The sequence below is a fragment of the Falco peregrinus genome, chromosome 4, assembly GCF_023634155.1.
Source record: "Falco peregrinus isolate bFalPer1 chromosome 4, bFalPer1.pri, whole genome shotgun sequence".
NCBI lineage: Eukaryota > Metazoa > Chordata > Aves > Falconiformes > Falconidae > Falco > Falco peregrinus.
In genome coordinates, this window is record NC_073724.1 from 39,576,810 (window position 1) to 39,593,516 (window position 16,707).

Sequence of the window (16,707 nt, forward strand, 5' to 3'; positions counted from 1 at the left end):
TCATGGTATATGGTTCAAGCTTCTACCCTTACCTGCCTTACCTACCAGTAAGACAAATAAGAGTCTATTATTATACAGGTGTCTATAACTACAAACTCCATGACAGATGAAAAAAGGTGCTTTTTTCCACTAATCTTTGCTTTTGGGACAGATGTTGTTCCTTACAACTTTAAGAAATGAAGCACTGCTTTAAGTAATTACTGGTTATTTACGCAATCTGGAAAACCTAAAAACTCCGTTTTCCTATGACTTGGAACAACTCAGACCCACAAAATAAATAAGGTTTTGTTTTGGTAGATTTTTTTTTTTTTTTTTACATTAGCAGCACACATGTGTGTGCAGAAAGCAGATCACATACAGGAATAGCCAAGTAACCGTAAATACAAGAGATCTGGCCAATGGCTACAGTGGAGAGGAATAGAGTTTAAGATTATACAACATCCAGGACAAGATTTTTTAATCCAGTTTATTAAATATTGCTTTTTGGGGACATGTTTACAACAAGCCCAAATAAATTGTTTAAGGATTCAAAGCAGTCTTATTAAAATACAGCTTCAATATAAAGTTTGTCACAGTTTTACAGTATTCAAAAATGACAGACCTGCCTTAAAAAAAGACTATTACACCAAAACATAAGAAAAACAGAAAAACAAACAAGTTTGGCATTTTCATAATCTTTATAGTATAAAACAGAATATTAAATCTATTACCAGCAAGCGGATACTTCAATCTATTACCTAGTCTGAAGTGTATCCCGTTAAAACACACTATACAACAGCACTATACAAAAGTTGTGGTGATACTCATTTGATGAAAGTGCATCCCTGAAAGTTTGCCAGTTAGCTCTTTAGGAGGCAAAAAAAAAAAAAAAAAAAAAGAAAAATTAAAACGTCCTCTTTTAACCGAAGGCTTTATTAGTTTTTTTGGGTTTGTTTTTTTTTTGTTTTGTTTTGTTTTTTGTTTTTTGTTTTTTTTTTTCTCGGTTTTGTCTCACTTTCAGCCTTCTTTTAAAAGTGTCTACGGACGCCCACCAGGGGGCAGCGTAAGATTAACCATCAAATCACGAACGGCCGCAAATATTGTGCATTCACCTGGAACAGGGAAAAGAGACAGGTTAGCGTCCCCCCGCGCACAAACCGCGCTCCAACCACCTCCCGAGGCTGCGCGACACCGGCTCGGGGCTCCCAGCACCCGGTACGGGGCTCCCAGCACCCGGTACGGGCAGCGCTGGAGGAGACGTGGCGACTGCGACTCGCAAATCCCAGCCGCCTCCGAGGATGTCGGGATTTGTAATGATTTTAAATGGAAGTAGCTCCGGCTTTCCCAGCAGGGTAGCTCTTGGTCATGAAATTGCAAGCAGCTCTTAACTATTAGGTGATTTTGAAGGTCAGATTGAATCTACACTAGAATTTATCGTACATGGCACTGCAATCGCAGTTTTTCTGTACGTTACTAATCAAAAGCACTACATTTTATAAAGAAACCCTCCCCCAACTTTTTTGAGTTCTATTTGTATTGATTAAGAGCAGAAACAAAACATTTCGGAAGACTCAAGTCAAACAGCTGGAAGATTTTTTCTGTCCTAAGCCTAGTTTTGGAAACATTTCTAATTCCAAGACTGGGCAGAAGTCAGAAATCTGTTTCTTTCAACCAAATTGCTCTGGCTCTACCCTTGACACCTAAACTGCAAAATAAAACACTGAAACTGAAGTTCGTTTGCTCTAACGGCTGAGATATAGTACAGAGAGAAAAAAACAGCCATAGCTGTCCCAAGTTTAGAATACCAGCATTTTTTGACAAACACACACACACACACACTCTGAAATTTTTTTTAAAAGTTAAAAACAATAGAATCAAAAGGGTTTAATCAGAACAAAGGGTGAAGTATTAGGCAGCTGTGACTTTCATCTACTGTTTCCTGGTAAAAGAATACAATTAATAGCCACTATTGTACCTTGGTTACCGTGGGCTGAATTTTCCCTGCATATTTCAATAAACATCAATTAGAAGGTGTTGAATTTTGTTGCTGAAGGAGCAACAGTATGAGCAAAGAAGAGCAGAGCCTGTTAGGATGCATTAACCCTAACTGCCAAACTAAGGATTCCCAAGATTATTTTGGGCAAGTCATTATCATAACAAAGCTACAAATCTGGGCTAAACCCCATCCGCTGCATCATTGAAATGCTTAGTCGTGAAGTACTTTAAGAAATATCACAAGTCCCTTGAGCTCCTCTCTAAGGGTCAACCTCCAGCATTTGTAGGGACTTCCATTTCCTTACCAGATTGATGTCCACTACATAGTGCAGGTTGTAGATCTACAGCTTGAGTTTAACCCTATTACTCCAGGGCATTGATTCCATTTCAGTTCATAAAATTATTTCCCCAAAATATTTTTTCCCCCCATGGAGGCATAGGTAAAGTGGTCTCAGAAAGACAGTATATTCACAATGAGTCAACATCTTACTGTTAAACACAGCAGAACGTGTTTGCCCACAGATCTGAAAAGAAAACTCTTCCAAAAGAACTTACTTTTCAGGCACTACCATTTTATTAAGAGGAAAATTAAGCTGAATACAAAATACTTTCTCACAAAGAGAGAAAGGTAAAAAAGATACAGCCAAAACGAGGCAACACTGATTACGGGTTACAATGAAAGTGCCAGCAATATCATACGTGCATGATGGGAAGCCCTGGTCCTTTCTGACTGAAACAGTGAAAAACTCACTTAACCAAGCAAATTGCAGTTAGTGCAGCAGAAGAGCTAACACAGGTAGGAAAATCCTGGGTACAGCATGATAGCATCAGAAAAGAAAGGATATGCACCTGCGATCTCTCATGTACTGCTGTTGTATAAGTTGTCTCCCAACTACCTACTTCCATCTGTTGGCTCTCCTATCACCCTTCAATGGCAAAGAAGGTAGCTTGTTCTCTTTCTTCAGCTATAATAACTTAAGTTCTGACAGTAAGAACACAGGAAATTGCATTTCAAGTGTCTGCAGGGAAGATCCTATTTGGCTCAGTGAAGGTGGTGGAAATAAACAAACAAATCCATACAGACTAATTTCTTTCTTTTAGAAGTCAGAAGAAAGGCTACTAGAAAATGTCCTCTGCTCAGCTAGGTACATTCTTCTTTGCCTGGATAAAGTCCTGCTTGGGGCCACAAGCTCTTTTTGTAAGTGTTTTTTCCCCTGCCTATACTCTGCTCCCTGTATTGCATCCCCAAACTACTTCAAAACTTCTGTAATAAAAATTGTCTATCCTGATCTATCTATCTAATGATCATGAGAAGACATCTCACCTGGTATACTCAAGAGCAGTTTTGGCTATCACTCCTTACGCTGCAGTATTTTGTGGAGGGTTTACCTTAAAACACAACTTAGTGCAATGACAAAGAGGAAAACAAGTGTCTACCCTTCCCCACACTAGGGGAACTCAGTAGGGAAGCGCCTTCCAAGAGAAACACCTGTGGTTAATATACCTTGAAATAAAAGTCCTGTATACACAACAGTTCTGTACCACATACAGAACTCTTGGGTAATCCCACACGTCCTCAAGGCTATTCTCCTCTCTCCTATCTACCTACACCATTACTATATGTTAAACAGAAAATGCATGTTAATTTATATCTCATCACAATTTTCAGAAATGTATGCATATCCACACCAATTTAAGATAAACATCGCTCATGTTCCAGCCACTGAAATAAACCATCAAGCATAGTTAAAATTACCACATAACAACGAGATGAATAATCATACAGAACAGAAGTAGAATTCAACCTCTGGATTCAAAAGTTCAATCTGTTCACTGGGTTACTGGAAAAAAGGTTTTGTTCTTCAGCATGTAACTATAGCAGAACTGAAAGTTACTGTTCTCAAGAGCCATCTGTGTATTAGGACCCCAAACCACTGCTTACAGACAACATGCTGCCCAAAGAACCTGCTACTGTTCAATTTCAGATAATGAAATAAAAAAAATTAAAAAAAAAGGGCATGACAAACAAGAGGGAAAGCAAAGCACAACATCGCTCACAGGGCACTACCTACGGAGCCACTGAACATTCAGAACAGCCTATTTAGCTCAAACACTTCACAGCACATTTGGTGGACATAACTGTATGCACCTCTGTTAGTGTACACACTGACAAAGGAGCATACAATCACTCCAATCATTCACAGCACTTGGACAAGTTCTGATAACTATTTCAACATCCCTTTATATTCTACTGTTGAGCTCAACAACTTCATAATTAACCATGAAAACTGACACTTGACCATAGCATATTTCTTATGACTCACTCTGGGCCAATTTGTTAAAAAGCATGACTCCTACTCACAGCAAGAGCTGGGCCAACAAGAGGTGCATTCTACCACTTGGGCAGAACAGCAAAATCCAGCCTGAATCACCAGTGTAACCTTCTGCTGTGTTGCCAATACTTACTAGTAAGTTACATATTGCCTGTCACATCAGGAGTTTGTAATCACTAAAGTAGTATTATAGAAACCAAGAAGAACTCAGACTTAAGAGAGGTTTAGTTTTACACTGGAGATTTGTCACAGATGTCTGGGTGAAGAGAATATATCTACTGGACATGTACAGTACCTGGTCGCGGTGAATTCAGTTCAGCAAACCTCTTTAGAATATTGCTAACCATCATTGGAGCAGCAACAGAAGAGTTCTGCTGCCTGGGAATGTCAGCCTGTTGCGTTGTACCCGAAGCCATATCATAAATAATTGGGACTATAATACTAACAGCTTCCTGTGGGACTGTTGTTTTCTGTGTTAGCTGGAGCTGCAGGAAAATACAGAAGTATGGTAAACTGAACGGCCATGTACTTCAGCATAAATTCTAATACAGTTAAAACATTCCAGGCCATAGATAGCATCCACTTCCACCCCCTCAGTTTTCAGACATCAATTCTGTAACAGTGAAGTTGTCAATCAGGTGTAGGTGTAGACTATTTTCTTTTCAAAGGCACCCTACAGTGAGCACTGCTTACTGATGCTAACATAGATTTGTTCTAAACATCTCATTCCTGCTGTCCTTTTCCAGCACCACTAATGCATATATCACTTAATCTAGGTGGTTAGGGCCGCAAAGAACAAAACCCTCAGAAGCTAAGCATTCCAAGATACCTGCAGCCCAGAGGGAACTGAACTTTATGTACTTCAATATCTCTCCAAGGACACAAAACATGAAGAATTGCTGTGCTTTCATAGGAGGAAGAATAGAAATACTAACTGAACTCCTTACAAGAGATGCACACAAATCTAGGCTTCCAAATGGTGTAACATTTTTAGCAATTACAGTTGTCAGATATAGCATGCTTGTGTTTTGCTACTAACCTGTGATGATTCCAAAGACATGCAGCCCACAAAATTTTAAAACAGATAGCTCTACTTACAAAAAACAACATTTTGGATTTCAGCACAACAGCAGGTGTTCCTGGAGGTGCAATTGGCGGTGCACTGGGAGGAATTGTTAAACAAAACTGCACATTCCATTTCAGCTGACTTGCCTGATCAGGGAACTGTTTAGAAAGAGCAGCACAGAGAAAGAACAGCAAAAGGTCTCACATCAGCGACGTACATGGCTACGAACTAGGCAAACATTAGGAAATAAGTGCCCCTCTAGCTAAACTTGCAGATGTTGCCAGGTTTAGTGTAAGCCAGAACAGTTCTGAAAGAATTGAGCGTAGGGTGAACAAGAATACAATCAGAAAGATTCCAGCCAGCCTATGCACATGTCTATTGTGCAGTAACATGCCTGCAGTTTCTCAAGATCATCACTCTAAAGGAGAAATTTTAGGAGCTTCCAGGATAGCCAGTAGTAAAATGAAAACTTCTTTATTAGTACTAAAACCCATATATATAAATTTAGAGTAGTTATGTCTAATGAGTAATAAGTCTTTACAGATAAAGATACAGCATCTTTTTCATTTTTTAAATATAACCTCCGAAGTTGGGTGAACCAAATAAAACAGTTAACTTACCAGCTCAAGTTTCATGATGTGTACGCAGTCCCTGAGGATATGTGTTGGAGCCCCTAGTAATTTCGTGAAGGCTATTAGGGTGTTCGCTTTAAAAGGTGGTCCTGCAACCTAAAGACAGACACTATTTAGTACTGCCTATTTAGATAACAGCTATATAATTTAATACAGTAACCACCATGCACAGCTGTTAATTTTGTATTTTGCAGTCCTTACACATACCAATGAAAGTCAGCAGCACCATTAAGTTAAAACATCACTAGAGATTAAAAGCAATGCACAAAAATTTAAACATTATGATTTGAGTACATACCCTTGTTTCAAAAAACTTCTCCAAAACTTGTAACTCCTCTGATTTCCACTGTCCTGTATTTTCAGGTGTTACTTTCAGTTGCAAAGTCTGGTTGGTTTTGGGATTGAGAGCAACCCTACACTTCAGTGCCTCCGTCTTAAACATAATTACACCTGGTTCATTGGAGTTTATTAACTGTAGCTGCATGAAAAGTAGTATCACATTTGATCAGATGTTCGTTAAGTAGCATGAGCACAGACACAGATTCACTCCCAAAACTCTAGTGAACAACCTGTCCTTCTTCCAGACAGAAACATGTGATATTTGTATATACAGGTAAAATTATTTGAGAATGAAGCTTATGCAAGATTTGGCTTCTTTCACTGAATCAATGCCAAAGTGAAGAGGGACACAATGTCTGTCCCAAACTCTAAAGCGATATTCATGACTGAGTAGTTCAGTTATTGCCAACTAGTAACTAATTTCTTGGGCAGTCCTGCCAAGTCATGCCATCCATAGTAACCCTGTGGCTGTTCTGATTAACTCCCAACAGACATGCTGCCCTCACAGAAGCCATGGCATCTGAAAATCTGGTCAGTCTTTGCTATTGTATGTTATCAAATTCCACCTGACCAAACAGGCTTTCCACTTCTAATTTGTGTGGAAAAGAACACTTGACACTTTAGATGGCAAGATTCAGAAGTACAGCACAAGTCCACCAGCAAATACTGTATCTGAAGTGTTTCAGTTTGTGACTGATTTGAAAGACATGGAATACAGAAGCACGAAATAGAAGAGTTGTAAAGTCATACTCACAGGTCAGTACTTAAACAATCTAAACCTTACCGTTTCCTGTTGTATGATCCTCTGAAGATGCCTCCTCATAATAACTGATCCAAGGAATCGCTCAAGAGGGGAGCAAAGATAGCTGCCAGCCAGTCCCGGCACAAGCCCAGGGGTAGGAGAGGGCAACAACAGAATATTCAAGGCACTGTGGGTGAGGATTGTAGGTATGGATGCGGCCCAAGAGCGCTGAGGTAGTTTACGAGGTGGAGGCATGCTAGTCGGCATTGCTTGGGAACCTATTGATATGGAAAAAAGTACTTGCATTAAGGAAGGATTTAAGTTGCAAGGCCAGATGTGTGTGCACTTTATTTGTTGTCACTAAACAACCAATAAGTCCTCTAGGCCAAAGCTTAGCCCTCCTTATTTAAGAATTTGGCTGCCTAGTGATAGCCAACGGATAGACAAAGTCACAGAATTAGAGTTTTGACATTTCACCCATGCAAAGAGTCTCAGTAACATTAAAATCGTACTCTTTTCCTCTTCCTGCAGCATGCCAGCAGATAGCAGGTTCATACAACAAACTCCATGAGATGTAAAGATAGCTAAATCAGTCGTGCAAAAGCAGCGTTACAACTCTGATGTGAAAAGTTAGTATTTGCGTAGGCAAATATGCCTATCATTGCTTTCATTCTAAAGAGTTTTCTCTCTGTCATGGAGCTTAATAGTTTAACGCTAATTTCTACAGTGCCACAAGAGGTATCAATCCTGCTGAAGTTTATGTTGTATGATTTAACTAGCTTTCCAATTTGTTATAGAAGATCTGAACTAGGACAGAATAAAGGCTTAATTTCCTTAGATATTTTACTGCACAAGGGTAGTAAGAACTGTTACACTGACACACAAAACTATCAAAAAGAACAGAACTAGAAAGGTTAAACACGAGTGTTTCACAGTCATAACACCGATAAAGAAGCCTACTTGTTCCAGCTCGTGGGGAATGAGAGGCATCTGGGACAGGTGAATGAAGGGAAGGGTTGGCTGGTGACATTCCAGGCATCCGTGCTGCTGGTGATGGACCAGAGACCTGGGGAGATCCTGGCCAGTTCCCTGCACGCTGACTGGGTGACATCATGGTGTATGGTGAGCTTGGGTCTATGGTACCTACAGATGTTACAAGACCGTTATTTTTTTAAAAGGTACAAGGCTTTCTAATCTAGAAATCTAAAAAAGGCTTATCAAAACCTTTAAAGCATGGAAGTGCCTGCAAGCTTTTAGACAACATTTTACATAAAAAATTACACATAAAAAACATAGGGGGTGTGTGTGTGTAAAATCAAGATACAGATTCAGGGGTTTTCTGGTTGTATTTTTTAAAAGTAAAGTAAAATTGAAGATTAAGGCAAATTGGCACATTCAACACATAACTTGTTCTAAACTAAAAGGAACATATGCCTATGGACTTGGACTTCTACTGCTCCTTAGCAAGTGGAAGCCTCAGCTAGACTGCTCCTTATCTATTCAGTATCTTGCAGTTACCTCTGCAAAAGTACATTTGCTTTTGTACTCTGCTACAAAGACCAATCAGAACAAGCTTCTTAAAACAGTCTGTTGTATATCTATCTCACTTTGCTCATCCTGATAGCTAAATTGGTGTGCTAAAATTACAATCTGATTTGTTCATTTATTGTGATCAATGGAATGGTTTCCAAAGCACTGTGATTACAACAAAATTGTTTTGGCAGCTTTCCAGAAAAACTTAATAAAGGAAACCACCAAAAGGCACACTGCTTGCATATAGGTATGTCAAACCAGCAAGACTTTGACAATGTTTTCAAATTGCAAGTATTTGAATTTCTAACCTGTTCCAGTTATTTTTCCAGGAAGCATAAGCAGTGAAATTATATTAACTAATCTAACAAGAGACAATGCTCACTAAAAGCTGCAGCCATTGTTCTGCTACAAGACCACAAGGAATTTCCCCACATTAGTAAGCAGAAAAGAGTGATTGGTAGTCAGGTTTTAAAAGGTTAGGAACATCTCAACGTGCCATGCAGCTGCTTTTGACTCCTGTCAAGTTACACCCACATGTATGAAAAACAGTGACTTAAGTTAATTGAGAAAATTTCGTATGTTGTAATTGGCTTAGGTCTGCTCCAGAAGACTTAATTTAAAGAAGCAGATTCAATATGCCCTCCCTGTCACTATATATACACCTGCCAGTAAAGAACTCACCATGTGGGCTGGCAAAGCTAGCTGTTTGTCCCATTGTGATTCCAAGAGAGGAAGGTGAAGGAGTTGGACCAAAGGATGCTGGTGATGGTGCTCTTAAAGCTCCACTAGGTGAGCTTGCAGCATGCAAATTTCCTAATCAAAGACATCATGTCATGTCACTCAACATACACATTTCCCATTTTTCTGTTAAATTTTTTTTCTATCAGCCATCTCCTTTTTAGGGATGCAGCAAGCAAATGAGAATTTGGTTTTGCACTCAAAGGCTTTATTTTGTACACACATGAGCATTGTATTTTCCAGATTGATTCACCACACAAAGGAAAATTTCCAAGATATTTGGCTTGAAGAATGGCATTTCCCCCCCGATCAGCACTTCCCCAAATTTAAATATTTTCAGCTGTTGTACTATAACAGCTGGGAGCTGAAAGCAGGGCTTTGGTGATGAAAAGCTTTTCTGAAGAAGCAGGTATAGAAAATTAACAGGTTTTGACCTGAGCAAGCTGCAAGCCATAAAAGTTCCAAACATTACACAGCTAAAGATGGCAGTTTCACTGAATGTTGGGTTTTTGTTTGGTTTTCTTTTTTTTTTTTAAGTTTCCAAAATGTACTTTCTAGAACATGCATGGCAGGATTTTGCTTTGCTATTTTTCCACAATATAAGGTGCATTCTTTTGGCTAACTTGGAGCTAAACACAGCTCAAATAGTAGAAAAAGCAGGCATGCACAAAGGCACATTTCCAGCACATGATCAGCATACAAACTCTCAGCCATCTTACCTGGTGACTGCGTGTGCATCATAGATGGAGATGGCGTCACTGTGTTGTGATAGGAGGTGGGCGGTGAAGTGAGAGGATATGCTCCCGATGCTCCTGCCTGTTTTGCAAACGGCTGAAATTGTCAACACAGGACAACGAGAATTTTTGATCATTTTGTACTAAAACTAAAGTTAAGTATGCGCAGGAGAATACTAGTGACAGTTTGGTCTCCACCTATGAAATCTTATAGGACCATCAGTGTAGTTGTTTGAGTCTCTATATCACCTTGTTCAGTGCTCACTGTTTTTTCCACAGTGACTTCTTGCAGTTTCTCCTCAAGACACAGTATCTCTGCACTTCATTCGGTTTTATCTGTCACCCTGTAACAGCAAAGCCTCTTGACTACCCCTCCCATCTTTTATCTTAAACAGTCATTTTCCCTCCCTCAGCCCTTCGCTTCCAAGGCAGCAAGTCTCATGTGACCTTCCAAAGCTGCTGTTCATACACCATGGGCTGTTTACACTGGAATAAGAAATGGCAAAATAAATTAATACATTTTGCCCCAAGGGGAATTCCACAGCAGAGCAGTTTTATAGTCTGCCCTTCCATTTTTTACTGCTAATCCTTTTAAAACATTAAGTCTTTAGAAATCTACAGCTGTGGAAGACAATAAACATTTCTTATTTTGCCTGGAGGGTACCTGTTGTTGTGGTTGCTGTGGTGGCTGCTGGGGTTGAAGCTGTGACATCAAAGAATCCATCATGTCTCCTCCAATAGGAGAAGGTGGGTTATCGTCTTCATTTACAGATCGTCTTCGTGCATCCTGATTGCTGTCAACAAACATGTTCAGGAATGTCTGTGGAAAAATCAGTTTTGTTAGCAATTTCCCTGTTTAAATTTTATTACATAAATAAGCACAGTATTTGCTGAGCTTTTATGCCATCTTTATCAGCTACAGGATGTAAGAAACAGGCAGGTCTCTAGAACTAACTACTAGCAGGCATTCATTATATACAGTACAAATAGTTTGCAAAATGTATCAATTCATAAACAGATCTTCTCAGTGGATATGTAAGCTTTATTCCCCTTTCCTTTTAAAAAAGAAAGGGTCTTGTGTTGCCACCAAACATTAACATCTTGCTTATTAACATGAAATATCTTTAATTAATCGAAATAACATTTTTCTTTTTTCCTTAAAAATAAGGAAAAGCCTCACAAAGCTCTTCACATGAGATTCATACTTCAAGTTAGAAGCTATTTACAACATGCCAGAAAACACAAAAATGGTCACCTTTAATCCAGGCGCAGGGTAAAAGCCTTCAACTATTTTGCTGTTGTCAAAGAGACTGTACGCCCCATCACGTATCGCTACAACACCGCGACTCCGGCAGTAGATGTCAATACAGTACATATTCCTAAAAGCCAGCCTGATATGCGTGGGTGACTGTGGCAGAATTGAGAAACACTGATAGGCAGTGTTGGTGCGTTGAGTCAGACCCAGCATGGGCACAGTTGGAAGTTTGTTGATGGCATTTAATGGAGCCTGAGTGTCAAACAAAACCTGAGAGAGAACAGATGTTGACAGATCAGGTAGCTTACCTCTAAGTAAAGGTCAGAGAAAATGGGGCATAGCAGGGACACAATCTTCCCCAAGTTACCTTCTACCAATGAGATCCATAAACCATAACAACACACACATGCAATTTTGAAGAGAACAGTTTAAGCAGAACTCAGCTCTTAATTATCTTGCATTTTGCTTGACAGAAGCTTTTAAAATGTTACCTGTAACAACTGCACTACGTTTGGCGTTTTATTAAACATCTCCTGGAGCTGGTGCAGAATTGTGTTGTGACAGTTACTGCAACCTGAGTTTGGACCAACAGTTCCCAGTGAAATGTGAAACTTCTGGAGTATGGAATTCCACTGAATGCTGATCTGCAATGTCAAGAACATGAAATGGTCTTGGAAACTAGAACAACTACAAGATTATAACAAGAAAGATGGTCTGCTTTAAGTTTTTTCCCCCTTTTTTCATCAAACCTCACAGATTCCTAACTCACCTCCCTCAAAAGCTGCTGAGGTTGGGGCAGGGGGGGTGCACTCCTTTAACATCCATTTACCTAGCTGGATTGTTGGCAATCACAAAACTGGGGAAATATTTTAGCAAGTCAACCAAAAAGAAAAAAAAAAAGCCTTTTCTGCCAAAGGTGAGACAGAAAAAACTAAACTTGAGAGATTCATGCTTCAGAGAACTGATTAATGACTTGCTGGAGGTAGATGGGTTTTCTTAGTCATATTACACAAAAATGAGAACTGGACATGCTAACATGTAAGGAAGTGACATGCTAATTCTACACCGCTACTCTTGCTACTTATTAACTGTCCCAATAAAATGCACACAGAAATGTTCCTAAAAGTTCAGCTTAGAATCTGAAACCAAAAGCCTTCCAGGAAGCCAATTTCAAGTGTACCAGCTACTCTGCATCAGTTGCACACAAAAAAATAGTCTGTAATAAATGTGTGCGTACTTCCGCCTCTACCTTGCATTTAAGGTACCAGTGTAAGTACTCAAACTGAAGAGTAAGCTAGAATTCTGAACAAGGGAACAGCACTGCTACAAAGTAACTAAGGACCCCCTCATTTGAAAGCACAGCACTACATGTAAAATTTTGTTAGAGCCGCTTCTCCTCAGGCAGAACGACACATTCAGCTTACATATACCCATATATCCCACTACAGCAGCGACCAGTAGCAACACTTACCATAAGCCTGTCAGAAAAAGGCTGCGACACCAGCTTTCATCAGTCAGGAGCACACAACTGTCCCTCCCACAATTTAAGGCATCTTATACAAATTCCGAACATCTGGTAACCTAACAAGTTAGCAATCTAGCACCCTCTATTTCTGTCTTTTCTACATTCACCAATACTAATTCAGTGTAATGTAATACCAAGAAATATTTTGTTGCACAATTCTGAGAACTCTAACCCTCCCATTCTGTTTCCAAACACACATTTAAGTGCACTTAGGAATTACTTACTGAGCTCCCCTTGGTAGTTCCGTAACAAAGGATTAGTTTTCGGTAATTGTAGATACGAACTTCTGAAAAAACGTTTAAGTGGTTGGGTATGTCTTTGAAGAGAGGAGGGAAATAAGTTAGTGAGAAGTCTATCATTATCTGTAAGCACATTATTTTAATGAAAAGGAGGCGATTTCTGTACCTGGTAAGGATCGTGCAAACTCCAGGACACATTCATACAGCCGAGCGATACTGTTCCAGTCATTAAGGAACATCTCAACAACTTTACGACCTCCAACTGGTTCAGATAATTGGTTTTCATACGTCAGGTAAACATGACGGGTTGGTCCTGCAGTGTTAGGAGGTGGTGAATACTGATTAAACTAGTGGTTCCTAAACTGTGGTTTAGAGCCAATGAGTGAACTGTAGCAAGTGACCAGGAAGCATATTTAAATAATAAAAGTGCATCAACTCAGCAGACAAAATTTTGGTTCAGGTACACTGGTTTATCAGAAATCTTAAGAGCAGACAGTTACCAGTAATGCCAAAACATCAGAACTCCTGCAACAGACAGTGTAAACCACAAAGAAACAAAATGTACCAGTCTCCCTAAATAAAACGTACCTTGCTCCCTGGATGAAGTGCTATTAAGCGGACAGTTTGCAAACACCAGCTCAGCCACCCACGTGCGATTATTTCTACCTTGTAATCGGAAAGTGCAATCAAGAAGAGATCGGTCCAGAGCCTTCTGTGTTTCCTCATTTACACCTTTACAGGGAGGAATTCTATTCATGAAAGAAAAAAAAAAAAATACTCTCCATTATACACTGTACTGTTCCAAACTAAAAATACTACCTTTAACTTGTCCTGAAGGACTTCCAAGTCCAGACATGAAAGAATGGACAAATCAACAGCAAAGACAGTTGGACTGCACAGCAAGATGTCTTATTCCTCTTCAAGGAATCTAGTGTTTTACAAAAGCACTCTGAGTTAAAATCAATTTTTATATGGATTCAACACCTGCAAATTATAAACTGTTAAGGGATCTGCTGAATTGCCATTATCTCCTGGTAAAGTAAGAGCACACCAATAAAAATCTTTTATGCAGAGAAACAAGCCAAAAAGATGAAAATAAGTTCCATAGCAACCTGAATTCATGAAATCAGTTTGCCTTCTAGAACAAGCTCACTCTAAACGCAACAACCTGGCAGTTATCTTAGTGCCCACTAATTTACTCATATCCCAATGTGAGAATTGAGCTCAAGGGACAGACTAAATAAAGCTTAAGTAAAGACATGCCAAACTTTTCCAAATCCCTTGAGAGTCTATCCAAAACTTTCATGTACCACCCTTAACTTTAGCTCACAGCTTCTCAGTACTTCCCTGCTCATATGCAAAGTTAAAAAGGTAAGGGCTGATGCATTTATGGGCTGATGCCTTTATATAACTACACATTTCTGCAGCACAGAAGAAGTTACGAAGGTTTTACTTTAGAAGGTGTCTTTGTGGTTTGAGAGTTTTTTTTAATGTTTTAAACTGATACAATCTGTTTTACTTCATAACACAATCCAAAGTTTAACTGGTGAGGCCTGAAGTAGGCTCCAGGAAGTGTGAAAAACTGGCTGGACTGCCAGGTAGAAAGCACTGTGGTCAATAGTTGCAGGTCCAATCAGCAGGACAGCTGATTGTGGCTGGCATTGCTCAGGGTTAACACAGAGGCCAATGCTATTTACCAATTTCAATAACCTGCATGATGCAAAGGAAGAGCAAGTTTGCAGATGACTCCAAGGACTGGGGAAGGGACTGCCTCCTACAGCCTACTGTAGGGGAGGGAGTACAACTGGAAGACAGAGCTGCCATTCAGAGAGACCTCAGATGGCTGGAGGAATGAGTTAACAGGAGCCTCGTGAAGTTCAACAAATGCAAAGTCCTGCACTTGGGCCTAAATAACCTCAAGCAACAGCACAGAGTGGGGACTGACTGGCTGCCCAGCGGCTCTGCGGAAAAAAAACTTGGGGCCTGGGAGACAGAACAGAAGTCAGCAGCATGCCCTTGCAGCAATGACAGACTGCCGCACTGGGGCTGTATGAGCCAGGCAATCAAATGACTGCTCCCCTCTAGTCACCATTTGAGACTGCTGTGCCCAGGGAGGGCATAAAAACTCTTGGAGACTGGAAAAATGCAGATGACCAGCCCTGCTTTGAGCAGACGGCTGGACCAGATGACTTCCACAGGTCCCTTCCACTCTTAAATTACTGTATAATTCTCAGATGCTTCCTCTACAAGTTTTTACCATGCAATTGTCTTTTCCAGGATTCCTTGCATTCTCCTCTGCTGTATCACATACTGGTAATTGTAAACAACATATGGAGTATGTAGGCCTCTGATCTGACCTAAAATTGCAATTACATGTTCATGAATCGTCACCATTATCTTCCTTAGCCCCGCCTGAATTTAGGATTGAGGACTGCCAGACTGCTTTCAGAGCTCTCCAGTTTAGGCTAATGGAGGAAACTGATTTTAGTTGGCTCTGTGTCTACTCTTATTTTCCTCCTTCCCCAGCACTGCTTCACATAAGAGTACAAGACACACAATAATTAAAAATATCAACATTGAATTAAAAAAAAATTCAAACAAAAAACCCAAACCAAAAAATCCCTCCCACCCTGATATTTTTAGTGTTACTCTGAACAATCCTTTTTTTCTCTCAAACATATGTACAGTAATAAAATGAAACACAGAACATATCCTCTTACTTTAATAAACGTATTGCATGGCTGAAGCCATCTCCTTCTACTTGTACTCCTTGGTGAGGAATGTCCATATTAGATAACTAGGAATAAACAAGAAAAATGTTATCCCAAACAAGAAAGTCAAGTAAAACAACTGTAACTTTTTCAAGGCTTTTTTTTGCTCCCGAAGAGTGACAGATGTTTCACATCCTCAAGCACTGGAAAGCAAAAAACCAGTCTGTGCAATCTAGTATAAAGTTGTTTCCCAGTCCCTCCCACAAGTGCCTCTCTTATCCTCTCATTTTCCCTTTTCCTTCAACTTTTGAAGCTTTTTGCAGTGCTCTGTATTGGAGAGCCAGATCTAAAAAGACTAGAGCAACCCAGTGTCACTCTAGTCACCCAGGCTCAGCTGGCAGAGGAACTCCAAAGAGAACACATGACCATAAATCTGCCAAACAGTCACATCGAGACGAGAGAATCAGGAGTAGTAGAGGGGAAGAAGAAAACAAAATATTTTTTAATACATACCTCCATACGAAGCCCTATAAATGGCATATTTGTATCACACATGGCTACAATATGAGCTAGCACTTTATTGAAGGCACACATTTCTCCTGATCGTTTTGGTTTCTTAGGCTCTATGGAACATGGATCACCAGATAACTAGAATTAAAATAAAGATAAATGTACTTATTCATTTGGAGTAAACATTTTGAAAAGATGTCAGAGAATAATTTCATCCAAGTTTTACATGAATCATATTCCGAGCACAAACTTCTGAAAGGATCTGGTCCACTTCAGGACTCAAGCAATTCAGTTAAACTAATTTTATAATCACTACCTTCCTTAAAACAGTATTTACATATCACTAAGCCATGTCAGCCTGACACCAAGAAGTAAC

At 39.7% G+C, this 16,707-nt stretch overlaps 1 protein-coding gene across 2 annotated transcripts in view; it reads right to left on the reverse strand.

Moving 5' to 3' along the window:
• Positions 1-448: 448 nt before the first annotated feature.
• MED14 (mediator complex subunit 14) overlaps positions 449-16,707 on the reverse strand; it is a 36,091-nt gene continuing 19,832 nt past the window's right edge. The window contains exons 15-31 of one of the 2 annotated variants that reach the window (XM_055802004.1): positions 16,335-16,469; positions 15,831-15,907; positions 13,699-13,859; positions 13,277-13,423; positions 13,096-13,187; positions 11,838-11,990; positions 11,347-11,616; positions 10,756-10,911; positions 10,077-10,173; positions 9,301-9,432; positions 8,047-8,229; positions 7,129-7,364; positions 6,304-6,483; positions 5,994-6,101; positions 5,406-5,531; positions 4,603-4,792; positions 449-1,091 (exon numbers count right to left, since the gene is read on the reverse strand). In XM_055802004.1, coding sequence (XP_055657979.1) covers positions 1,018-1,091; positions 4,603-4,792; positions 5,406-5,531; positions 5,994-6,101; positions 6,304-6,483; positions 7,129-7,364; positions 8,047-8,229; positions 9,301-9,432; positions 10,077-10,173; positions 10,756-10,911; positions 11,347-11,616; positions 11,838-11,990; positions 13,096-13,187; positions 13,277-13,423; positions 13,699-13,859; positions 15,831-15,907; positions 16,335-16,469 — 2,517 coding nt within the window. In that variant the 3' untranslated portion in view covers positions 449-1,017. Of the gene's footprint in view, positions 1,092-4,602; positions 4,793-5,405; positions 5,532-5,993; positions 6,102-6,303; positions 6,484-7,128; positions 7,365-8,046; positions 8,230-9,300; positions 9,433-10,076; positions 10,189-10,755; positions 10,912-11,346; positions 11,617-11,837; positions 11,991-13,095; positions 13,188-13,276; positions 13,424-13,698; positions 13,860-15,830; positions 15,908-16,334; positions 16,470-16,707 lie in introns of both variants that reach the window. The other variant, XM_005234501.4, reaches the window with a different exon arrangement.